At 40.5% G+C, this 27,333-nt stretch overlaps 1 protein-coding gene and 1 long non-coding RNA gene across 4 annotated transcripts in view; one reads left to right on the top strand and one right to left on the bottom strand.

The window, feature by feature from the left end:
• LOC118570063 overlaps positions 1 to 6,362 on the bottom strand; it is a 54,508-nt gene extending 48,146 nt beyond the window's left edge. The window contains exon 1 of the long non-coding RNA XR_004943118.1: positions 6,307 to 6,362. This is a non-coding gene — a long non-coding RNA (uncharacterized LOC118570063). The remainder of the gene's footprint in view (positions 1 to 6,306) is intronic.
• Cabcoco1 (ciliary associated calcium binding coiled-coil 1) overlaps positions 1 to 27,333 on the top strand; it is a 102,865-nt gene that overhangs the window by 63,276 nt on the left and 12,256 nt on the right. The window contains exons 6-7 of one of the 3 annotated variants that reach the window (XR_004943117.1): positions 9,398 to 9,477; positions 9,688 to 9,751. The exons of 1 other annotated variant lie outside the window; for it this stretch is intronic. Coding sequence is in view for 1 of the 2 variants with exons in the window: in XM_036168434.1 (XP_036024327.1) it covers positions 9,688 to 9,798 (111 nt within the window). In the remaining variant the exon portion in view is untranslated. Of the gene's footprint in view, positions 1 to 9,397; positions 9,478 to 9,687; positions 10,325 to 27,333 lie in introns of those variants that run through there. One more of the 3 variants, XM_036168434.1, reaches the window with a different exon arrangement.

Here is a 27,333-nt window from a genome sequence, read left to right as displayed (position 1 = left end):
ATAAAGCTGGCGCCATCTTGCATGCCCCTCTTCTTGTCTCCTTAACCACGTGTGTGTTTCACACAGGCCTGTCACACCTCCTATCCTCTTTTAATAAAAACTCTTCTGTGGTCTTGTGTTCAGGATGTTTTCTTGCAGGGTAAGAGTGCCAAAATAACTAACAGGTTTCCCATAGTCAGATGTCAAGATGGAGTTGGGAATCAATAACTCTGGAGGGAAAGGGGAAGAGGCTGTATTGGACAAAGAAAAAAATCTGACACACAATGACTATGAACTACAAACTCAAATCTGTCCATAGAGCGTCCTTGGAGAAATAGTTATCCTCAGAGTCACCACATAGGGCACAAATGGTCACTTGTGTGCCCATCACACAAGCCACAAGAAAGCTGATTGAGAAGGATCATTAATGACAACTGGTGGGACCATTTTGTCCACTTTGCTGTTCTTTGGCAGTGAATGGTCTCTGGTGATGTTTATGTGGGAGACACACACATACATAAACCACCTTTATTTTTATCTACCAGCCTAAAGAAAAGATATTATTGCAAGTAGTTGTAGGAGTTCTTAAAATGTTCTATTTCTTGTTCCTAAAATGATCCCCAATAAATTTCTATATAATACATAGTATATAAAACACCATCTGACAACACTGATCACAATTAGGAATGAAAAACGTGTACAGAATCAACACAATAGGAGCAGCTTGAAAGCATTGGAGTTCTCTGGGGCCACTTTGTAGCCAAAGAGTTGATCTAAACAAATACCACCAGAGAAAAGAAATCTGTGCACAAAAAATAGCACTTACATAAATAACAAAGCATGATCTTTGACTCATTGCCTTCAATTAGATGATAAGCTTCCTAAAGGTAGGGCTATTTATTATTTATTTGACACTTCTGCAGATCTAAACATAAGAAAATACTCATTAAACATTTATTGAGTCAAACCAATTGCATTCGTGAAACCGACGGAAATATCATCATTTTAATATCTATGTGAATGCAACTGTAACTTATAAACACTTTAAAATTTCAAAGCTCTTCAGTTGCAGTGAAGAAGAGTCATAAATTTTCTGCTACATAAATCTCAAGAACAATTTTTTATAATAGTGAGATTTTCAGTGGTGTTCTCAGAATACTGAAGAAAGCTTTTTAAATTGTTTCATGTTAATTACCACATAGCTCAGAAAGTTCTAGAGCTCAGAGAAGGTACAGTCCAAACCCTTGCACAGAGCATCTCTCCAGTCAAAATAATTATAACTAGATATGTGTGCTTCATCCATAACTCTCTTCAAATAGCAGTGGTTGTTTTTAAAATGATTTTGTTCCATGGGTCTAAAATGCAAGCCAAATAAGAATTTCTTCTTGGTCATTTCCATTCTGTCTTCATTGTCTGTCTTCTGCAACGTGCCTCTTTGTTAAACAAGCATATTTTCTGATTTTTTCAGATGCTCAGAATGACTTAATTTAAAGGAAAAAATCTAAAATAATTTCAGTGCCTAACCAGTGGTATTTTAAAATGCCCTCAGGGACAAAATAATTCTGTCTGAACTCTGGGTGCTGATGCAAGAACAGGTCTTCCTGCTCTACATTCGTCTCTCTGTATTTTAAGTCACCGTGTAATTATGGAAAACATTAATAGCAGAGTGTTTTGTCAATGTCTGTATGCATCATTTACATTGGTATCTGTTACAGACACTTCCAAATTTAATAAAATTTCAGGCTAAAGCCTGAAAATCACCAACATCAGTGTTTTTAGATTCTATAGTCCTAGGACTAAACACAGTTTTGAAGCTCCCTGGGTTTCAAGACCATTTTGTGCATCTCTAAAAATGTAGGGGGAGGGAGGAAGGGACAGGAGACAGGGCTTACCTTTTTGATTACTTGAAAGTCTTTCCTTGTGGCATCCTTGGCTCCTTTATGCACTAGAAGGCTTTTAGGTTGCTATTGTCTTTTCAATTTTTCTTGTTTGTCTTATACAATGTTCATCCTTACCTGTGTGTATGTACATGTCTTTAATACTTGGCATGTCAATTTTCAGATGTTTGACAATAAAAATCTCTTTCCTGAACATGGACACATGGACAGTGTCACGGTTGTCCTGTCAGAGTTACAAAGTAGAGCCATGTGTCACCAGGCAATGGTAGATCTCTGGGGGAAAGCCATAGCAATAGGAATCCATACCCATAGCATAAGGAAGGCCATTTGCAATGCCCTTGTCAACTCATGAAAACAAATAATATCTCCATATTCATTTCACATTTTTTAAAGAAAAAAAAGTTTTGAACCCTAAAGATTATATGGGGAGGGACGGACTAGGTGCCTGCCAGGTTTCTTTTTTGTGTTTACACAGTTAACCTTATGTCAATTACTTTTAAAAGATGCAAAGAAGTGTGTTTTAGAAAGTGGGTTTCCCAGACTAAGTTTCATCTTCACAGCTGTCAGGGCCTTGGAGCAATGCTGCTTGCCCAGCACTCAGCCATCTGAACCATCAGCAGCAGTAGTCCTAGGACTCCCAAGGCCACAGTCTGGGATGCTGAGTTCCGTTTCCTTCCTCTTTTCTTCTTTTTTTAACCGCAAGGACAGGACGGGAGAGTAACTTCGACATTGCCACAGTAACATAAGTGCATTTAGCACCTAGCTCTTGATTTCTAAATGCCAGAAGAAGGCAACCAGTACCACCTCTTCTCCAACTGACAAAAAAAAAGGTACAAATAGCACTACCCTTTTGAACCCAGAGGGATAGCAAGGAAGTTTGTCCTCAGTGGTGGTTCAGGAACACAACCTATTATTTCAGCAAGTTAAAATCACACCGAAAGAAAAAAGTAAAACAAATGCAAAATGTTGACCAAAAGTCAATATGAGATTTTTAAATCCCAAGGTCAGCATCATGGGTACATGGGGTAGTTCATGTCAACCCCTGAGGGCATCGGGTGGTGAGCCTAGCTACAAAGGCATGATGGCACCATTTCCTTCCCCTGAGGAGGGAGCTGAGATACAAGCCAGGACTATGCATTTCCTGACTCCTTCATCTTACCCTGCAGTATCATGGAGATTCTGAAGACTCGCTTAACCTCAGATCTGGTTTTTGGAGTTTTCTCATCTTAAGAGAAAAATAATAACTGACCCTCAGAAATACTGATTGTTGTAGATAAGTCAAACTTAGAAACTAAATGTCTTTTCCCAGCAAAGTTCTAATTAGTGCTCAAGAAATGGGACGTTGGCTTTCACCACAATTTGCTTCATTTTGACATTTGTTTTCTGAAAAAAAAAAAAAAAAAATCTCCCTTACTTTGGAAAAAAGGAGAAAGGAAGCCCAAAGGACTGTTTGTCTGTCTGTCACAAATATCTGCACAGGGCTGTTCAGTCAAGCAATGGTCACAGTTCCTAAGGTGTGGGACCAACTCAGGTGCCCAGTAGAGGAGATGAAGAAGCTGAGTTGTGTATACACCATAGAACTTCATTCACCATAAGAAAAATTAGAATTATATCTGTTGCAGAAAGATGGATGGAGTGGAGATGGACTTAGCCTTGTCATATGGATGGAGTTAAGCCAGACTCAAAAAGACAAATATTTTTTCTCTTTGTGGGTCCTAGATTTTACATTGATACATAAATACTGTATGTATATATGACATAACAAGAGATGTGGAATTGCCTAGGGCAACCTTTCTAATGCTGTGACCCTTAATACAGTTCCTCATGTTGTGGTGACCCCCAACCATAAGATTTTGTTGCTACTTCATTACTGTAATGTTGCTACTGTTGTGAATTGTAATATAAATATCTGTGTTTTCCAATGGTGTGTTTTCCAATGGTCTTAGGTGACCCCTGTGAAAGATTCATTCAACCCCCCGCCGGCGCCCCCCTGCAAAGAGGTCACGACCCATAGGTTGGGGGAATGAAGGAGATGAGGGATATGGTCACACTATATCATATATTTGTGTGAAATCTCCTTATGAAGGGCATTACTAGGTATAATGAATATATGCAAGTTTTAAAATAAGGAAAATACAGGAGAGAAAAATCATTAATGGCATTGCTACCAGTGAACCCTGAATGTTACAATGCTGACCTGCTAAGCAAGATGTGCCTTGTGCGATAGTGGCATGAATGTTAGTGGGTAACCAACCACTGCAGGATTGGCTTTGAGGTCTGCTTGACAGAAGAGAATTCACACCTGGTCTTGTAAACACAATCTAATCTCCATGTTTAGAAGTTCACAGACTCAAGAAGGAGGGATGCTATTTCTGTCCGTGTGTCAAATGGATGTGTTGGCAAACTGCCTTCTAAGTATTTATGCTTATATTCATAGGTTAGTGTACTTCTCTGGCTTAGCGCTACTGTCAACACACACACACACACACACAAATAATAGCAATGATAAAAATTTTAAGAAGAAAAAGGAATAAAAGAAAGGAAAAGGTAAAACAAAATAAAACTTCATCAATAAAGCATTTTTGTGTGTAGGCAATATTTTGTTATCTCACCATGCTATAAAATCTAGTGGAATCTAGTATCAAAAGTTGGGTTAGTTTGACTTCCTGATATCAAGGCATTTCATAACAATGAATCTCTTAAGATTTTGAAGCAATAAAATGTCTCATAACATAAAGGTTCTAGTTAATTGGATTCTGGATGGAGAGATTGAAGGCATAAATCAGCCTGGGTTAAATCCTTATCATTACCTAATAATAAAATATTACAAGATATAAAATAGAATAAGCCTCTAAAATAAAAAAACCAAAGAAAACATGTTAAATGTGATTGTATTGCTAATGTACCTGACTATATAAAAGTTGCCAATTTACATGACAATATTTTAAATAATATTATGTGTAAGCATATATCCAAGTCTTTTTGTATTTTTAAATCCACCTTCTGAATTATTTATTGACAGAAAGTTCTGCCAGTGGGAGCTAAAAAAAAGATATTTAAATTTAGACAGTATGTCTAGATTCCCTGGGAAAGCAATGAACTAGCATTTAAATTACTAACCAATTATTCAAACCAGGTGTGAACCATGAAAAGTTAAACAACACCTCTACTTAAGCAAGTGTTTTCATTTGTATGGTATTTTAATTTAAAAAAAAAAAAATTATTGTATGCGTGATATCTGTGTGTGTGTGTGTGTGTGTGTGTGTGTGTGTGTGTGTATGCCAGTTCTGTCTATCTGTCTACCATGTGTTTTAGGGTTGAACTCAGGTTGTAGATGGTAAGTGCTTTTGCTCACTGAGACATTTCTCCAGGCTCATTTGTACGAAATCTTGATATCATCAGTTTCTAATTTGGAATGCAGGCTCAAAAGCTGTTGGATTTTATACTGCACTTAAATTATTTTGTTTCAACTACAAATTCCTAGACTATCAAAGCTACCAACATGTTACTATAAGTCAGTATGTCCCTCTACAGGGGTTCTCAAAATACACAAGCCCCCCCTCCCCCGTTTCCATTGTTAGGATTAGCCCACATTACATTTTTGAGCAAAAACTATAATGAGATGAATAGCTTTCTTACTGGAAATATGTATGTTATATAAACAGTTATTGGAACCACATAATCTATATCGATATCCACGAGGCCTGTTACTTTTCAAATTTAATGAAACTGTCCATTCAGTGCAGCTGGCTTGGTCTTACAAGGGTCTGTTAGTCTTCAGAATAACAAGGCCAGGCTCACAAGACGCATGGTAACTGCCAAGATCATAATTACTTTTATATTGATTTAAATCTAGTAAAATGTTAACATTTTTTATCTCTTGGAGAATGGTTTGAAAACATACTACTGAAATGGTGAGTTAGGAAAAGGGACTTTTTAAAAAAATCTACATTTGGACCAAATATTCACCATAACACTGTAGAGGATGATGTTCCCTAGAATTTATGACAATAGAGAGAGCCAGTCTAGAATTTATATTTTAATTCTGTTTCTGTTTGCTAAGATTGATTTATCTATCTCCTGTCTAGTTAGCTAAACATATCATTATAAGTAACAGATATCATTTGAAAATAATGTGGTCTATGCAAACAACTTACAAACACATCCCAATTACAAGTAATAAGTGCACTTTATGGTAATGCCTTCAGTTCTGATTGATTAGCTTGCTAGTTCTACAACATCCCAGCCATTTTTAAAGCCTGCTGTAATTTTGACCTGTTTAGCTTTTGCTTCATTCAGAGCATGCATCTTCCCCATTTTTCCATGTTTTAAGATAAAGTATACAGCGACTACATGCCTCCAAAGGAAGATTAAATTACTTACAGTCGTTTTGAACCGACAGAGAAACACAAACCTAGGTGAAACCTACCATCCCGAGTTTGGACAACATCGAATTTTTCCAGTTCACGAAATGCACAGTCTATTCATTAAAACTTTAAACATTAAAACATTAAAACACTTCATTAAAACCCGGATAAGGACAGAATGGGCCTCAGCTGCGGCAGCTTGAACCAATCACACCAGAGTGCCCTCCTGTGGAGGTTTGCTAACTGCTTCCTTTGCCTGCCCTTAAGGAAGATTTTTCCACTGGCAGTGGCGAAAATCAAGGCATTGAGAATTATGGAAATTCTATCCAGCTGAGTCATTTCTTCAATTTGTAACCAGACATAAGGCTGCTTTTCAAATCCAAAAGGCATTTACAGTTCATAGGATTTGCAGATCAACATGCATGAAAGGAAGACCAGCTTTGCCTCTTTATATCTTAATTATTTCATTGAAGTAGCTTTTCCCTTGATTTTAACTTAAATAATTAAGCATTAAAAGGGGAAACAGAAAACTCTGACCCTGGAGTAGGAAAATAAATTCTTCAGTAAAGCCATTTTTTTTTTTTCAGATTTGTTCAGTGAACATGTTAGAAGCATAAAGATCTGTAAGGAAGGATTGACAAAAAAAATTGCAACCAAGTTTAATTTAATTAGACTATGTACTCATTTACACTCGTTAAATGTATGGAAAAGGTGACTTTTTCAAACCGTCAAACTTTTAGTCCCACTTGAAGAGATACCTTTTTCACCTAGGGTAATTCCATTTCACTTATTTGATGTTTGTCCAAAAATAATTGGTTTATTTATGTTTCTCTCCCAGCACTGACCCTCCTTTTATGCTCAGCTTTCTGGATATGGAAATGTGATCTGTGCCATATGAGACAGATACACACACACACACACACACACACACATATACCCCAGTATCTTTTTCCTCTTGGTAAGAATTTCTAAGCAGATTTCAACATATCCAAAGTCCGCCAACTGGTGGACTCAGATGCCCTATATTTCCTGTGGTGTTTCCTTTTTCTTCCCCCCAGCACATGGCTTCCCTATGCAGCCTTTTGAATTCATTAATGCTGAAGACCCCTACTAACTACTCAAAACTCCAAGCCTATCCTTCTCCTCTTGTGGTGTTAAGAACCACTAGACCAGCCGGGCGGTGGTGGCACATGCCTTTAATCCCAGCACTCGGCAGGCAGGGGCAAGTGGATCTCTGTGAGTTCGAGGCCAGCCTGGTCTCCAAATCGAGTTCCAGGAAAGGCACAAAGCTACACAGAGAAACCCTGTCTTGGAGAAAAAAAAAAAAAAAAAAAGAAACACTAGACCAGTGAGTGGTTCTCACCCTTCCTAATGCTGAGACCCTTTAATACAGGTCTTCATGTTGTGGTGACTCCCCAACCATACAATTATTTTCAATGCTACTTCATAACTGTCATTTTGCTACTGTTATGAATCACAACGTAAACATCTGTGCTTTCTGATAGTCTTAGGCGACCCCTGTGAAAGGGTTCTTCAGCCCACAAAGGGGTCGTGACCCATAGGTTAAGAACTAGTGCTCTGGCCCCTAATGAAGACTCTCTTCAGGAAGTAGAGGGGGTGACCAAAGAGCTCAGAAGAAAACAGGGCTGCTTTCTGCAGGTTTTGACTTAAAAATACAATGGATTTTTTTTCATCTCTTCATGTAAATCTCTTTAAATCTGCTTCCTTCCAATGGAAATGGGAAAACACTGGATTTTCAAAGTCTAAATGTCTGTAATTACAGACTATTACAGACTGCAGAGCTCATAACTTGAGAAAAGAGCTCATCTCTGTCTGAAGCCGAAGCCACGATCAAGAGATTATGAGTAAGCATTTCTACACTAGAAGTGGAGGACACAATCTTCAAAACAGAAATAGCATGAGAAAATGCACAGTGGAGTGGGAGACGTGTCAGCTTCCCTTAGTAAAAACGGCTTCATTAGCAGGACCAGATTAGATTAGAAGCATAATTGAGAAATTCAACCTGCCCAAAGAGTCACCTAAAAATCTCAGAAAAAGGACATTAAGGAGCTATGGGGCGGGGGGAGAATATGTTCAATGTAGAATACACACTTGTATGAAGATATTGTTGTATAACATAGTGCTGTATATATTGAATATATGATGAGAATTAAAATAAATAACGACAAAAATTAAAGGGAAGTAATTTTAGTGGTGGACATCCTTTGTGTTCTGGGTTTAAAAAAATTTCTAGAAAAATGAGAGTTTCCAAGGCCAGGAATATATGAAGTTCCATCAGCAATCAAGGGTGATATTTAAGGCATGCACTTAACAGATCAGACTAAAACAAATAAGATAAAATTGGGCCACGGCTAGAGGATGTCCCTCAAATGGATTCATGATGAACCTCATGGCATCCCATACTTCAGGACATGCCCTCTCCAGAAAACTAAATAGCACCAGAGAGACATGACCTTCCTAGACCCCAAGATAATAAAGCAATCTCTGTCAATCAGTTTGGACAATGTCACAGAAGTGACAATTATCTAAGAGCGGGTAATTGTGATCCTTAAATACCGAGTCTACATTTCACACCAAGAGACCCTGGGCCAGCCAGGCTCAGCAGCGACCTGACTCCAACAGTGTTTAGTCTCCGCTCCCCCTCTCCCTTTCTGGGGGAACCCACTGTCCCAGAGAGGTCCCCTTCACAAAGCGAATTTCTTCCTTCCACAGCCCAAGATTCGGCTGGGAACGCTGACGTTGTTTATCACCGAAGTCCCTTTGGGGTTAAGTTTGTTTATTCCGAAAGTCCTTTTCCTCTCTGCTTTTTCCTGTCACATGAGCTATGGCAAAAGCAAATTAGGAAAGCAAGAGGGAGGAGGGAAGGTACGGAAAGGCAGGACTCAGACTTGTCTCCTGAAGGGCTTTGGGGTTTGAAGTCCTGGGGGGCGGGGGGCGCATCGGCATGAGTCACGTGGAACACGATGAAAACAAGTATTGGCACACATTGCAACACTCAGGTAGGCACTAGCTAGGGTGGTATCTTTAGATTCTAGCTTTAAAAAAAACTAACAGTCAGTTAACTGCATTTAAATTGTCACTTGCCGTAACTGGATACGAATGGCTAAAGTCCTCCTACCATCTCCTTCTCAGGTGATGTAGGAATACGGGAGCCATGGTTCATTACTTCCCGCCTGGGGACACAGAGGACACTATCTGACGGCTGAGTCCAGGTATTGTCTCTCCGCGTCCATTTCTTGCTCTCTTGGTCATGAAAGACTGTTAACCAGGTGGAAAGTGAGTGAAGCCGAGGCCACGTGACCTAATAGTTTTGGCAGTAAAACTTCGGTGTGGCTTGTTACTGTTGTTTGGGGGAGGGGAGGATTTGTGGGAATAGCTTTTGTATTGGTTTGTTTTTATTTTTTTTCTGTTTTTCTGGCAAGAATGTGGAAGAGATGGCCACAAGAAGAGCAGTCATTTGGAACCATCTGGGGATCTTTGAAACGGAGGCTGGCAGTGTAGAGAAGCACCCTGAAGGAGACTCGGTCTCCTAAAGCTGAACCACATTGGTGCCTTCGAATGATTTTTTTTCTCCTGCAGTTTTACGGAAAGACAAGATAAAATTGCTGGTTCCCTAAAGTCTGCCGGATGTCAGGATTTTCTGTCAGTTTAGGAACCGAATGCTATCTAAATACACCAACATCACTATGCCATTAACAGACACAGACCGCCACCACCACCCCCACCATGTGTGTTTGTGTGTTCTGTATGCATATCTGTGCACAGATGATGTCCTGTGTGCTTATGGAGGCCAGAGAAGGACACCGTATGTGCCGGCCCATGACTCCCGGCCTTATACCCTTGAGACAGTCTCCAGAAAACCCTAGTAACACCCCTGTCTCGACACTCACACTGTTGAGGTTACGGATACATGAGCCTTTCCTGGCTTTTAGGCAAGTGCAGGATCCAAACTCAGATCCTCAGGATGACACAGTAGGTGTTCTTACCTTCTGAGCTCTTTAGCCTATCTCCATAGCTTTTGATATTTTAATATTTTTAAATTTTGATTAGAGTGTCAGAATCAAATCATTATTGGTGAAATTATTAAGGCCACTCCATGTAGTTAAAAGGGAGGGAGGTTCATTTTGTGGGGTAGCAATTATATTTTCTCCTCCCTCAAAATATTTTTTCCTGAGGTTTTGGTGGCAGAGCTCCATGGCAGAGAGGGCTCTGGTCTCCAGCAGCCCTCTACCCCCATATACACCAAAAGGAGAAGTTTTTGGGGTTTTGGGTTGTTTTGGGGGGGGGTATGTTTTGAGCCAGGGTTTCTCTGTGAGCCAGGGTTTCTCTGTGTAGTTTTGGTGCCTGTCCTGGATCTCACTCTGTAGACCAGGCTGGCCTCGAACTCACAGAGATCCACATGGCTCTGCCTCCCGAGTACTGAGATTAAAGGCATGTGCCACCACTGCCCGGCAGGAGGAGTTTTTATATTACCCTATCAAAAATTATTCTAATATATGCTATATTATATCTTAACAGCTATATAGGAAAATAAATTACATAGTAGTTTAAATCTTCCTACAAGTTATGTACAGCAAAACTCTATTAATTTAAATCCAAATCATTTTCAATTTCAGGAAATCAGCCTGACTACAAAGATAATCAACTCTAGTCTATAAAACAATAAAGACACAATTTAGATACTATTACATAGAGGCAGTTTAGTTTCAGGGGTATGGAAAAGCAAACTGCATCATATGTAACACACACACACAACACACACACACACACACACACACACACACACACACACACACACGCATACACACACGCATACATACTCATAGATGCCCCAAAGACCTCTGTATTCTGGTTGCACATTTATAATTGCTCTTACTCTCTTCATAAGACGGAATTTGAATTTGGCAACATTTGCTGTTTATATGCAAATGGCCATTGCTAATTATAAATGGTGTTTGTTTCTGGTCTGTCTCGTTTTGTTTTTCTGGGCCATTACGGTAGCCCCAGAATCACTACTTGTAACATTTTATTAGTAATTACTCTAGCAATCTTTCTCACCAGAAGTTCCAGGAGAAATGGAGTCCTACAGAAAAACGATAACAATTTTGAATTCTTTGAAGAATAGCACATATAAATAGATGGCAGATGGGAGTGAGAGAAGTTAATTCATGACAAGCAGTGGGTACCTTTGGTTCTGCAAATCTTGCTTGAAGCTGAGAACCATTTTTCTTAAAAATGTATGTTGCCTGTTTAGAAAATATCCTACAGTTCAGACTGCCATCAAATTACAACTGGCTTTCTGGCCAATTCATCTAAATTAATCTGTTTAGTAAGTATGGAAGTCGCTTCCATTTTAAAATCCTGTCGATGGAAAGAGCACTGATCTACATGTAACTGACAGCAGTTTAGACTGTGAGGATAAAAGCAGACTTTGGAGGAGAGTAACTTGGCTCTTGTGCACACAACATTTTGAAGTGAGAGATTAGGGACAGAGAGACTAATTAGGAAGATAAGAAAACTAGGGATTACAAAACATGGCTAGGGTATGGTGATGACAATGGGGAGCGAGGGACAGCTATTATATTGTAAAGTTTGATGCCAAAGTTAATGACCCCTTGGATAGGAAACTCTAGGGCATTAGGAGGAACCAAAATCAACACAGTTCTAAGGAAGAGTCCAAAAGAGTAATTCCATGAAAGAGTGAGCGTACCCACAACATAAGTAGCAAAACTACCTTTTTGCATAATTCTGAGAAAAGTTGCAATTATGGGTTTAGTATTAGCTACATTAAGATCAACACACAGAGACTGTAGCACATAAACATGGTATCCTATAAACAATTAGAGATACAGGACTAGAGAAACATAGTAGAAAAGCTATTGATTCACTCGGGAGGCAGAACACTCGCACAATCAAGTTCGTACAGGCATCTCTGGGCAGGCTTCTCCTATCATTCTCTGTGACATCGGTGTACAAAGGTGCCAGGTCCAAGGTCCTATTGCAGTGTGAATGTATCCTTTGTGGCCAGGCTCTGGATGGGCATGAACAGTGGAATAGAAACTAGCTTCAAAATACACGAAACTAGAAGCTAGTCTATGGAAAAATTCTCCTAAGCGTCGGTTGTGTGAAAAGCTAGTCAAGTCTTGCCATGAGTTAAATGACATTTTAAGAACTCTAAAATATATTTTTGAAGACTTGGAATCAAAACCAAAGTGCAAATGAAATGCAAACATTTGATTCAATACATTTTGAATATACCATTTTAACTGTAATTTGGACAGACTTTTGGAATGTTTTAGTTCAACAAGTGAGAAATGATGTCTTCTGACTTGGATCTCCATGCAAGGCATCTTTTGTGTCATCTGAAAATTGATGTATTAAAAAAAAATGAGAAGAAAATCAACACATAATGAAAGATGAAGCAAGAGTAATATAAATCATCAAAAGTTGTTCTGACATTGAAAAATAAAATGTGATTCCCCAAAATTCAAATCCTGGAGAAGGAGTAAGACAGTAGGAGATGCTCAGAAGAGAAGCAGCCTCCTGGATTGTTTAATGTCATTAACCGAGAAGAGGAACTCACGTGGCCGCACTGGGGAAGTCATTTAAATTTCTTACATTTTAGTGAAAAGAATCTGACTATCGGTTACGATCACTTGACATGCATGATGTGCCTTTACAATGAGGGCATCAGCACAAAATTGGATAATGACTGTCATTCACTCAAGAATAAAGAGCATCTGAAATTGTCCCTTACATAAAAAGAAACTGATCAGAACTTTAAATCTGTGGCCCACATCTAAAGGAAACTTACTACTGTCTGCTGATACTTTGTGCCAATCCTAAAATTTACTGATAATTACCAATGAGGGGTTGTGGGGGTGAAATGGTCCTAAACTGTCAGTGATTAAAAGCACTTCTATTAGCCAAGAAAAGACTGAATATTTCTTCTGTGGAAAATATTGCAATTTTGCTGTGTCTGAAGAGCAAATTGATGCTCAAAACTACAAAGATGTAGTTAGTACTGGATATGGATCAAGTCACTGACGTGTTCTGGTCACAGCATTGTATTTTAAAATGTGTTAGCTCTGTAACACATGTTCTTCATTAATTCTTTTATGATTCTGTGTACTCACTTTTGTGAATTCTACATCCTGTGGCTTGCATATTCTCCAAGGGTCTAAGTGCCCAAGTATCGGTCCCTGGAATGCTGCTTCTGGGATTTGGTGAAGTCTTCAGGAAGAGGAGTCTATAAGAGATTCTTGAGCAGAGAGGGGATCTTGTGGGAGATCCTTCCATCAGTGAAGGATGCCCTTGAAGAAGACTGGTTCCTTTGTCTTTCCATGTTTACCTCCTGGCCAAGAGGCAAACACATCTCCTCCACCATGATGTGCCTACTCACTTTATTACAGGCCTTTAAGTAGTGGTACCACTGTTCAATCATAGGCCAGAACCTTCCCAGCTGTGAGCTGAAATAAAGCTTTTCTCTATTAGTTGCCTACCTCAGAGACTTTGCTGGAATGATGCAAAGCTAGTGCATTCACGTGTACACACACACACACACACACACACACACACACACACACCGCTCACTTTTGTGTGTATTTTGATGCCAATATTCTTGTGAGCCCAGCACAGTCTGCTCTGGGTGTTCTTGTCCATGGTTGAGTGAGGGAAAAGAGGAAGAACAAGTGGGAAGTGACAGCTGTGATCTGGGTGTCTGGGAACAGCGTAGAGGCACAAAAGGTTGTGAAAAGCTACTGTGTCAACTGATGCAAAGGTGAAGGAAGGGAGGGAGGGTAAAACACCTCTCAGGGTTCAATTTGACAGCCGGATGGACATCAACACCATGACCCATGGAACAACGGGAGGGACATAAGGGAAGTTTTGCTTGGGGCTTGTCAAGGGCATCATGTCTTCCCCTCTGCCTTGCCTCACTCCCCACAGTGCTTGGCTATGATATACTTGAGTCCTGCTGCATTAGACTATAAACACAATGAAGGCGGGAACTGATGGCTTTGCCCTGACTGAATGGAAGATTTCTCTCCAGTAGAAATTTAACCCATGTATTGTGTCAACTACATACCAGATGTTCTACTAAAACTAAACTCAAATCTCTTTAATAAAATAATTAAAGTGGGTAAGAGCCAAGACTGAGGATAAAGACTCTTCAGGTCTGTCCCTTGTACGGGAGTCTTGGAAGAGCAGCGTAACTTCTTCCAGGCTCTCATCCCTCATCCAAAGAGGAGGATGAATATATGCCTAGGACTATAACAAGGTCAAAAGTAAAACAATGTATGCAAAATTCTTATCAAGGCGTCTAGCATGCATCAACACTTAATAAATGTTAGGATGTGCTTGCCTGTGGTTCTCTTTCTAGTATAGATAATACCTTCAGCACGGATACCACAAAATCAGCGTAGTGGAAAATGTGAGATGAGAGACGTCATATTCTGAGCATAAGAACATATCTTAAATAATTTCAGGACAAGATAATAGGTTTCTTCACTCTTGCAGTCCAAAGGGGAGGGGGGGACTAAAAGGCACTGTGGGCAAAAATAGAACAAATTTACCCAATTCTTTACTGCACTGTTTAACCTCTGCCTCCTTAATCATATGCACAGCAGGGGAAAGGATGCACTGAAACAATTCATGTGTCAGGAACAAAGCAGCCACAGATTTTAGCTCAAAAATCACACTAGGAAAACCACCCGTTGGAAGTAAAGTAATAAGGCCAAATTTATTTTCTTAATTGAGTCTTGAGTTACAAGCAACCCTTTAATTACATTAATCAAGAGGCTTCCTCTCAGCAAATGATGAGGGAAAGGCATTGTTGGAACTTTCTCTGAATTCGTTTCTAAAAATTGCTGGATATTATTCAGACATATGGAAAATAGGCCCCTTGATTTATTTTTCTTCTGGGTTTTTTTTTTTTTTTTTTGCCTTTATCTATTCGTTGTAGCCATAACAAAAGACAAACACACACTGACTTCTAGACATGACTGTAAGTCACATTCGAAACATTTAAAACATTTACATTTTCATATTGTTAAATGTTAGCAGGCCTTGACTAGACTAAATCACTTTGTTATCGTTAAACTTTAACAGCACTTTTTTTTTTTTTTTGCATTGTTCCAATTTTGGAATTTTTGATGTGTTTCCAAGAAAATTGTCTCTGCTGATTGCCTGACTATCAACCAGAAGACTGCTTACCTACGTAAGAAGTGAAAAAAAACCTAAGGCTTATGGGAGATCAAATGAGTTTGCCCAAAGGTCATGTGATTAGTAAATGTCAAGGCTGGGCCTGGACCCGGACCTGCTGGCTTCATCTCTTTGCAAACTCCATGTAAATCTTTCGCTCTGGCATGTTCTTCTTCTGTCTCTGTTCTTTAATACGTGTTGTGGCTTTCCTTCTGTCTTCCACCCTATTCAACCCTGACTGGACACTGCTTCTCACCTCACTCCACCTGGGCATTGATCTGCTCACCAAGCATCCCTGACTCTTCGGCTTTCCTCCCTCCCCTGCCAATGAGTAGGCTGCCTGTTAGCTGTGTTTCTAGAATACTCTACATACACTTTGAATAAGTGTTTCTCTCGTCCTCCTTACCTCACTGCATACTGAACTGTGACCTCTTTGGAAGTAAGGACTAGATTGTTCATTGCTGAGTCCCAGACCGATAGGGCATGGCCAGTAAAGACACCTGGGAAATGACAGAATAAATGAGAAACTAGGTTGGTTTGATAGACGACCTTGCTCTATAGCCCTAGCTAGCCTTAGACATACAATCCTCCTGACTCAGACTCACTCCCCAATGCTGGCATTATAGGTACATGCTGATTCATCTGGCCATAAATGAATTTTAAAAATATGGACCTCCTTGGTTTTTTGTTTTCAAAAGGAGAATATATATATAGGAAAGCCTTAAGGAAATGCTAAGAGTTAGACTTGACCTATGAAGACATATGGAACTTACAGAGTATGGCAAGGGAAAAATTAAAATTTAAAGCCAGTTGTTTGGAATAAGCCCTGAATTGAAATGCTCAAATTTTAACATCGTTACAGGAAATATTTTTAAAATCTTTTTATTTTTATATTTTTTTCATTGATAACCACATTTTGAGAATGCAATAAAAATATTTTACAGTAAGGACCATAAGTGTATACATTAAACATTTTCTATTCTTCAGCCTTTAAAAATTATTGTCGCCTGGCCGAGGTAGCACACGCCTTTAATCCCAGCACTCAGGAGACAGAGCCAGGCAGATCACTGTGAGTTCAAGGCCAGCCTGGTCTACAGAACAAGATCCAGGACAGGCACCAAAACTACACAGAAAAAAAAAACCTGTCTTGAAAACACAAAACAAAATATATATATTCACCGTATCATTTACATAGTGCCTAAACCAAACCTGAGGGGGGAAAAGCACCACCTTTGTAGTATCATCAGGCAACTCAGAAGCAATTTCATTTGTCAAATATTTTATAAACAAAACTGGTCCAAGACAGTTGTTTCTCAGATAACCTTGATGTTTCTCAGGTAACCACAAGCATCCTTACTGCAAGATGAAGCCAGGCACAGTGGTACACACCCGAACCCCAGTAGGCCAGAGGCAGAGGCAGGAGGATCTCTGTGAGTTTGAGCCCAGCCTGTTCTACAGGGAGAGTCCAGGACAGCCAGGGCTGTTACACAGAGAAACCCTGTCTCAAAAAAACAAAAATGAAAAAAAAAAAAAAAGTCCTAACAAAAATTTAACCCAAGATGAAGGAATTAAATAGAACAAGTCTTCTGTAGATGGTAGGCCTATGCTATTCCTGCAAATCAGTCTTTCTCACAGTGGGAGGTGCTAAGGAGCCAGAGCCAATGTCTTCAAAAGCAGGCACCATTACCTTTCTTTATCATGCCTAGACAGCAACTCTTGATCACCTTGGAGCTCATTTTTTAAAAAAGAAAAACTTGTACACACAGCATAAATCTCAGGAAGACAACAAGAGGTAAATGAGATGAATATCTCAAAAAAAAAAAATGAAAAGTACTTTGAGCGGGAGGCGCAGCAGTGCTAGTTTTCATCCTAATTGCTCACCTTCATTCCGTGAACTTACATTTTAAGTAGATTACCTGTTTGGGACTCTTTCTGGGCGTAACACATAGTCCTTTGAAAGGGCTGCAGCCTTTCAGTGCTGTTCCTGTGTATATGCATAAGGCAGCAATGTTGGCGGGAGCTATTGGGGGAAAGGGCTCTCTACATACATGTCAGGAGTTTGCAGTGTTTGAATTATTTTTATATTAAGCTATAAAATGTACTTTCCATAATCTATCACAGGGCCCACTAAGTGTAAATATTTTAAAGAAAAATAACCATTGGTCAATGTAGTATTTCTCCTGTTCTCCACAATCAAAGATATATATATATATATATATATATATATATATATATATATATATATATATATATAAATTTAAGTTATACACAAATTCCCCAAGAGCCAAGTCTATTTTGACATGTTTTTGTTTTCTAAGTTGTTTATCACCATTCATTTCTTAGGCTTTGGGTCAGAGTGTGATAAAACGCTGGCTGACAAAGGTGTCCCCCAGCCCCTACCATGCCCTGCCTTTCCTCGTTCCTCTCTATGGCTGTCCCCGAGTGGCGTGTTACTCCCGTGTCACCTACATAAAGAGTGAATAACCCTGTATCCCTCAACTGCAGCCATTTCTGCACAGTATTATAGTTGATTGTACACACGTTTGTTTCTCCAGCCTTCTAACATCTCTAAATCTCTCCACTACATCCCCTGTGAGGACAGAAATCTTGCTTGTATCATCTCTAATACATGACAGATGCCCAGATCAATTGAGTAAATCTAAATACACAAGAGGCAAAATTGTCTATGGTACAGTATGGAATTTGCTAGCAGAGTCACAAGGGGCTAAGCAACAGTTTTCATTTGACATGAATGCACATGTGCGATGCACACACACACACACACACACACACACACACACACACACCAAAAGAAAAAAATAATAAAGCAGAAGTAGGAAATAGTTTGAAGGGATACAGGGGCTGGAGAGATGGCTCAATGGTTAGGAGTGCTTGCTGCTCAATCATGAGGACTTGAATTTGGATCTCAGAACCCCACAGTACACAACTCATAAGTTCCTGAAACTCCACCTGCCAGGGATCTGATACCCTCTTCTGGTTTCTTTGGGTATTGCACTCACATGTGCTCATACACACAGAGAGATGCTCACATATGCATAAATGAATAAAAATCGATCTTAAAAAATAAAAATGAGAGACCTGTGGGCATTGTCCATTAATGAATGTCTTAAAGACCACTCAAGTCCCATTTCGGGCACTGTGAGGACAAAAACCAGCCATAATACCCTGGCAACGCTACAGGGAGAAGTCTACAGAATCCAGCCTGCAGCATCAACCCTTCATTTTCGCCAGCCCTGTACTTCACTCTCCTTCAATAACCATAGCAGCAAACATAATCATAAAGGCTTGCTTATGTAAGAGGTTTCTCTTGTTAGCACACTAAGGCCAGTGAAGCTTTATAGGGGCTTGATATGTACTCTCTCAGGTGATTTAAAAGTGATAACTTCGTGTGATTCATTGCCATCTAGTTCTGGGTTTTAATAACATGACTCCTGAGTTTTACATTTCTTAGAGAAGCAACTTGGTGAAACCCCTGCCTCTGTTTCTTCCTGGGGTCATCTGGACTACAGTTCCCAGACTCTCTGTGAAAAGGACATGCATTCTGTGTGGGGAACAACCGTAATCTATCATGGCTGGTACGGGTTCATGGATTACGAGTGTAAAATGTCAGCCCGGTGAATTAAAGCTTTGTTGTGGACCAGCTTGCTACACAATTATTTCCCATTCATGTCCTATAAATCAGCCTTGGTCTCCAGCAACCAGAAACTTCCACGAAGAACACAAAAGCACCTAGGCTTTGTATTAATTGTGCTGTATGGTGCAGTCCCTAGAACAGTATGACATTACTGCTGCCCGTGGCTGGAAAAATAAATTTCCCTGTAACTGCAACCTATTTAAGGGATTGTCTGTGTTCTCACTTGTGTGTGTGTGTGTGTGTGTGTGTGTGTGTGTGTGTGTGTGTGTGTAGCTGTTTGGTATTTATGTTGAAATAATAGGAAATGAATTTAAATAGAAACACTTCCCATGTTTTATCTCTCTACAAACAACAACAACAGAAAAACATAATTTACAATAAATTATCACGGCATTTGTTGGTGCAACCAGCTTTGCTTTGTAATCTCACACCTCAACTCGCAAGATGGCACTTCAGAGAAGGTAATCCGTACAAGGTATCTCCAGAGGTGATTAAATCTGACAGATGTTGGGGGAATGGTGACGTTCAGTGGCGCACCAGCAGACACCTCAGAAAATTCTTGTTAAAATAATAAAGCATCTTATGTGGCGATAGAAAAACGGCCATGCTAAAAGAATAGGCAATAGGCCGGTTACAATGTTACACTTTTGTGTCTGAGACCAAAGGAAAATTATTCACCAATAAGCAACGAGATGAACCAATTACTGCGAAACAGACTGTATAGAACAGGGGTGATTTAGGAATGCGGGATATTATCTTCCCAGATGTCCATATTGACACATCACCATCAAGCCCAATGAGAATAAAGACTTCCACTACACACAGCAGCTAAAGAAATGGAGTGTATCTCTTCACAACATTTTGATAGTCTCCCTGCTTTCCCAAACACGCCTTAAACACCAGCTCCATCAAAGGTAAAGCCTTCCTCTCCTCCCCAGGCAGTGACGACGATGAGGTGGTTAGTGTTTACAGCAAGAGTCACAATCAGAGATATGTTAAGGCTTAATTGCAGACGGTATAATTAGATTAACCCAATTAATGAGATAGCTCGGTTTCACAATGCACCTTTATTATTTGAATGGTTTTTCGTCCCGGTTTCTTATTTCTAGCAGGGGAATCTTGAAACAGTTGCTTTGTCCTTGCTTGGTTTTAATTACTGCAGCAATGTTAGCTTTTTTCCAGATTGATAGGGCGATGCGTGGCAGCATCATATTACAAGATACGCTGTTTTCTGGTGTTCTTACGTAAGTGTAAGTGTCCAATGCACAGAGTGCGTTTATCAATTCCAGCAGATTCCTTGAATGGAATAAATTAACATGGACCAGTTTCCACTGCTGTGATAGCAACCCTCCATACCTCCACCATGGTCACATAAGAGTGAAAACCAGAAAGGCCCTTCAGGGGTCTTCCAGACCTGTAAGTCCCTCACTGGGGAGCAGGTTCCATCATCCTGAAGTCTCAGGCTCCTGCCAGCCTGTCTTCACATTATATAACTCCGTATAGCATTGACATCCTTTAGAGGAGTCTAAACATGAGAAGAAGAATTTTTTAAAAACGAGTTAACCACACCAATAAGGAGCAACCTGAGTTCAGTATGTGAACACCTTACAGGAGGAGAATCTTAAAACTGATCTTTCATGTCTGTCAGGGAAGTTGTGCAATGGAGACTTATTGGTCACACAATATGTTCTTACATTTAATTATTGTATAAATACTAGCCACCTACACATACACATGTGCACACTTGTACACACAAACACATGCATAGTTTAAAATATTTCTATACACCAGACATAGTACAGGTACTTTCCACACACTGACCTAAATCTCACTTAAAACCCGTGCACTGGATAGCCATTGCATCTCCGTCTTAGAGACGGCCTTGACCTTGGGACCAGGGATGAGCAGGCATCCAGCTGCTGTTAGCCCCTTACTCATGGCAGTGACCCTGTGTCAACACAGCAGGTGACAGACATCGTCTATAGCGCTGGATTGTTAAATACAGTCTGCGGAGTATTATCAACTGCTCTCCTCTCTTTCCCACTCAAAGAAAGGAATGATTAAGTGAAAATGGGAGTCGAAAACCCACAGGACAGAATCAGTAACACAGTCCCATGGGACAGCTGAGACACCCCAAAGGTCTCAGGAGAGCCGTGTGGTACCACCCTGAACTCCTTCCATGAGAGTCATGAATCAGATCTGGAATTAGGGGCCAGGTGGACAAGGAAACCTAACCCACAACAGAACTAATTTCTCGTTCACCAAGCTTTGACTTGAAAAATCTTATCAGCCATGAAAAATTATTTCCCCACTGTCTTCTGTCCTGAGTCAGCGGGCCATATTTAATTTTAATCATCAATATGTAAAAATAATAAAAGCCACAAAAATAGTCCATAGTCAATTTTCTGATAAAGTAAATTTGCTCCCCACCACCATTTGTGATTTAAATGGCCTCCAGAAAGTTTTTTTTTTTTGAAACTAAGTGTTAATTAAAAATATGGAAATGGATTTCAAGCATATCACAGGGCAGGGTGTGAGAGGTCGGCTCACACAACAATGCCCACCCCTATAAACGTTTTTTTTAACTGTCTGGGTTACTAGTTTTCCACGTTCCTCTTCCTAGAGAAGTCTGTGATCCTGGTGCAAAACAGTAATTATAGTGACAGCCAATGAGACAAATAGCTCACTGAGCGAAGAAGCGTGCAGTTCCGTCACCACCAACACCACCACTCTCCTATTACAACACAAGTGAGTCATGGTCCCACACTTCACTGTCACCCGACTGATGCTTCTTATAGAGCACCATGTTTAAAAGAAAACTCAATCCCCCATACCTTAAGTGCAGGCTTTCATTTGGCGACAAGTTCTCTTTCTGAATTTAATCGAGAACTTTCCTTCTCAGATCCCCAGTCCTTTTTTTGGTGTGTGGGGGGGGGATTCTTCCGAGCTTCGTTCTCTCACCTATAAATTACAGAGAAATATTTCAGCCAATCAAGAACCATTGTAGTGTTGGAATTACCCCCTCCCCCTCCACCCCCCCCACCCCCCCCCCCCCCCCCCCCCCCCACCCCGCCAAGGATAAGGTAATTCCTGTCTACCATGGGTTGGGGTGGATTCAAGTTCTGAGTGGAATTCACCATTTTGTGTCACCTTGGCTCAGTCATTTAACATCTTTGGGTTTTAGACGTCATGATGTCAATAAAACCTCTCCTCACAACGGAGCGTACGTCATCGCACAAGAAATGCTTGTAATGTGCTTTGTAAACCTGCCCAAGCCCACTTCTCCGAAATATAAACCTCCTCAGCACCCACCTTCCTCAGGGTCCTGTGAACCAGGTGCGGCCCAGGGTAAGAAATGGAAACACAATGCAAAATCTGTGAATCTTGGTCCTGGAGTACCGCATCTCCATTGCCCTTGGAATCTAGATGAAGGAGTGAGGGCTCTCCAGACTTTGAAAATACACTTTGTTTAGAATAACATCCATCACAGCCTTGAGAGATGGCTCAGTGGTAAAGCCCTTGCCATGTAAATGTGAGGACCAGAATCCAGATGTTTAGCAGCCTGGTGGACATGGAGGCCCACCTCTAACTCCAGTGCTTGGAGGAGGGAGCCAAGGGAATCCCTGAAACAGGCTGGCTATCTAGAATAACAGAATCTGTGAGCTCTGGGTTCAAGAGAGAGACCCTACATCAGGTAGAGTGTGATCAAAAATGATGCCCAATGTCAACCTCAGGCCTCTACAGGCGTGTTCACAAACACATGCACACATGCATATTCACAAACACACACCTGCCTGTCCACTCACATGCAAACATGTATGCTCATATACTACACGCATACACAGCAGCAAGCAAAACCACCATCATCAGTCAATTCATACGAAGGCTTAACTGTTAAAAACAGCTATGGAGGGCAGACAGATCAGTGCGAATCGGATTGTCTGTCTTGTGTCACTCAGATGATTACTATGCGGGTACTGCCTCCCTGCGATGCAGCCAGCTTCCAAATGGAACCATTTCTCATCACACCTTTATCAAACCAAACTGCGGCTTATCAAATGAACTAGGTCACCCTGAAGTGTTGTTTGTTTGTTTGTTTGTTTGGTTGATTGGTTGGTTGGTTGGTTTTTCGAGACAGGGTTTCTCTGTGTAGCTTTAGAGCCTCTCCTAGATCTCGCCCTGTAGACCAGGCTGGCCTCAAACTCACGGAGATCCACCTGCCTCAGCTTCCCAAGTGCTGGGATTAAAGGCGCACCTCTGAGCTACGGGTCTCTGAGGGACCCTTGCCTTCAGGTGATTTCCACAGAACAAGAGGACATGTCTCCCACACAGCCACAAGTAAAGGTCACTGTGACAAACACCACTCAAGGGGAGAAGGAAAAACCTAACTGCAGGGAATGAATGGGTTCCGAAGACCACACGGAATGGCGCTGCCGGTGGGAGACAGGGGAAAGGCATCCCTTGGAGGAGGGCTCAGTCTGGGAAGATGGAGGTGGAAAAAAAAATGGCATCTCTGCATTTTCTTTCTTTCCTTCCTTTTCCTTTTCTTCCCTTTCATCCTTTCTTTCTCTAGTCTTTTGTTGGTCGCGGTGGTGATGGTTTGTGTGTGTGTGTGTGTGCGTGTGTGCGTGTGTGTGTGTGTGTGTGTGTGTGTGTGTGTGTGTGTGGCCCCTCCTACCCTGGGACACATGCGGAGGTCAGAGGACAGCTCTGTGGCGGTAGTTCTCTCTGTTTACACGGGTTCTGGGGACTGAAGTCTCGTGGCCAGGCTTTCATAATGAGCACCATGATCTGCTGAGCCATCACACAGTCCTTCTGTCCTTCTTTAAACTTCCTTTATCTAATAAATATTTACGGAGCACCCACCATGTTTTAGGGACTTCACATGTAGAAAAACCGTTAGAAAAAGTTAGTAAACCCTAATGTCTGGAGCCCCAAGGTCTGTGAAGGGAAGAACTTAGACTTCAAAGATGCAAGCAAGTGAGCATGGTCCAGGAAAACAAAGGGTATGACAGACATCATGAGACATCCTGGAGGTGTCCCCCAAAGAGCTTTGTGGCTGATTTGCTGTTAGACACAAGGCAGAGGGAATAACCACTGTGCTTTGGGTCAGGGAGTTGTGCAGCTACTGACCTCACTAAGATAGAGAGGGTGGGAGGAGGCTTAGCTTGGGAAGACAAGAAAACCGAGAACCAGAGAACGTTGTCGCAAGCCCAGGCCTGCGTAAAACTCCAGTAAGCAGCGAATGTAGAGTTGAGATACTCTACATCACTACAGAAAAACACTGGGTCTGGGCAACTTCTGACTTGTGTAAATAGAGCAAAGTCCACTTGAAATTCAGTAACAAGGCATGTAACTTCTGTAACTGGAACAGAGATGACCTAAGGAGGCTCAGAAGGACTTCACAAAGAAACAGCTCAGACACAATGGGAACAAGAGGAGCCAATCTAGGTCTCCAATAGACATTGGAGAAGGGAGCCCAGATTTCTAGAACATTCCAGCCTAGAATCAAGATATCACCTAAATATTTCACAGACGCATTTAACACTAAATGGGCATAATTTACTAAAGGTCTTTTTTGAGAACTCTGTGTATGAACAACATTGTCCACAAAGCCTGCCTCAGACATAATTACTAAGATGTCTCATCTGATGGAAAACTCCAGAACCTTAGAGTTCCTTCAAGCCTGTTCTCTGCAATCCATGATTTCCCCAGATGCTTGCCATGCAGACACACTCTCTATATAGAATAAAGAGCTGACCACGGAAGAGAAAGGGTCAGGTCTCCCACTAAGTGAGTCCACCTTTACAGTAACAAGCTCCAAAAAGTGACCCACAAAGTGATGTCTCCAACCCAGGAAGACCTTTACAGGCACCCAATACAATGAAAGAATCAGCTAGTCGGAAATGAAAAGAGGAAGTAGGAGAACCAAGGAGACCTAAGAAGAGAGGGAAATATTTATAGTTATGACAACATGTTTCCTAATAATAATTTATGAGCCTATCGGAGAAGACAGAAGCACACGATCTATGCATTAAAGGAAAAATCCAAAATGTAAACATCACGCCCTTGGCAAACTTGCTTTAGTTAAAAATGAAGGGGGTTGACTGAAGCAAAAGGCTGCATTTTCGTGGTCTCTCGTTTCCTTGATGCAGAAGGGTTACTGGCTGATTTACAACTTCCCATGTTGTTTTTCAAATCTATATTTGTCAGCGCATTTTTTAATGTCAGATTACTTAAAATAGATGCGCCGGGTCTTCGAAGTCAGGAACAATAACATCCATTGACTTCTCTAAAAGTTCTCTAGCTGTTTACAAAACATCCTAAGCGCCGAGCCTCCCAAACATTGTATTTATAAATTAAATTCATTTCACTACCAAACGTTATATTTCTTTATGATATTCATGTCGCTGTGGTTTCAAGAAGTTGTTTTTGTTTGATTTTTCCCCCCTCTTCCAGATTTTCCCGAGAACTCTAGGACGGGAGTTTCATCAGAACCCTTTGAAGTTTAGTGAACTCTGTCAACACTTCCTCCAAATAGACTCAGTCTCCTCTTGCTCAGGGATTTTAAACTGTCAAAATAACAGGGAGCACCCCCCACCTCCCACCCCCGCAAAGACTAGAACCAAAAAGTTTTAGTATTTTCCATTGTAGCTTCTCTTCTGACCATTATAATTTATTGTCTGCAATAGTTTCTACAAATTACAGGTAGTTGGCTGTTCAAGGAAGGAGAAAATAGCCTAAAGTTTGAAAACCATGAAATAGCTTCATCTGTATATAAGCCCTCAGCAGGGCCAATGAAAATGCAAAAGAAAATAGTGTAAAAATCTAGATTTTTAAGTTTCTAACGGACAATTTAAAGCAGGCTTTCTACTAAGATAATCACTTAGCTCATCACTCTGAATCGCCAACTGACAGAGCTCTTTAATTTCCAATCCTTCAAAAATAGATTATCTGACATCCTTTTTTAATACTAAAATACTCAGAACTAATACAGCAGCCTAAAGGAAAGCAAACAACAATGCCTAGAAGACTACCAATGATTTTGAAATACTTGAGATTGTCTATAGGTCCCTATCGTCAAGGATAATATGGTCTGGTAAACAAGGATACTGCAGGTGGTCCAAAAACATATTCTGAAAAATCATTCGGTGTTTCCCAGCTATTTATAACCATGTTTTTGACTCTCCCCCTGAGGAAGTTGCCAGATAGTCAGTCTAAGAATCAAAAGTACAAAGCCAAATTTAGTACTTTCAAGATCACTGATACTTCATTTTCACAAGAGAGACCTCGCATGCCTGCCTTGTAAAGCCCTGATTCTTTACTTTTGATTTAAAAAAAAAAAAATGTGTTAAAGGGAACAAGTGAGATCTAGGCCACCACAGGCCACATTTGACACAGAAAAACAAAAGATAGACTGATAACTTAGGCAAGGAAGAGAGTAAAATCCCCTTTATCTACTAAGTGAATGATTTGCCTAAGTTCTGATAATGTGCCACAGTTATGAAATGCCTAATACTACTGAAGAGAACGTTCTTGGGTCAGGGGAACTCATCCAATCTGGTGGCACTGGATGTGTTTGATATTTGAGAGACTGTCACTGAAGGAAGTACTGTGGTAGTACATCCTACCGAGTTCATCAGGTTGCCTACGCAACATTAACAAACACAGATAGCATGGACCCATGTCATCAAATATGGCTGCTGTAGTCTGTCTTCCAGTGACCCCACCAACAAGATGATCCTTTGAATAATAACAGTAATTATAAATAATAATACAGTTTAATAATACCTCCCCCTTTGAAGAACGCCCAGCGTTTTTATCCGCATTATCTAATTTGTGCTTGAAACAATTCAATGTAGTAGCCAGGTAGCAATTATCATTACCCTTGTTTTATAGATAAATAAACCGAGACCTAGGGATTTTCTTCACATCACACAATTAGGAACAGAGCCAAGCCCAGAGTCTATAATTCAGCTTTCTCCATCTTCCAGATTATTGTGTCCTCAAAAATTATCTGGGCATCTGAAAAATAGTTCTTCCCCTTAGAAAATGTTTGTACTGGAGCCAGACCAAAACATCTTTTGCTTCTAAATTGCATTTACACTAGAGAAGGTAGGCCTTTTCTGATTCATTAGCGAGGGTATGGCTATCTGTAGTCATGATGAGAGGCACACCTAGGTTCTATCAAATGATATTACTGGTCCCAGAC

The sequence above is a fragment of the Onychomys torridus genome, chromosome 18 (genome assembly GCF_903995425.1).
Source record: "Onychomys torridus chromosome 18, mOncTor1.1, whole genome shotgun sequence".
Lineage (NCBI taxonomy): Eukaryota > Metazoa > Chordata > Mammalia > Rodentia > Cricetidae > Onychomys > Onychomys torridus.
The sequence above is the reverse complement of the archived record's forward strand: the minus strand, read 5'-3'. Positions and strand labels throughout refer to the sequence as shown.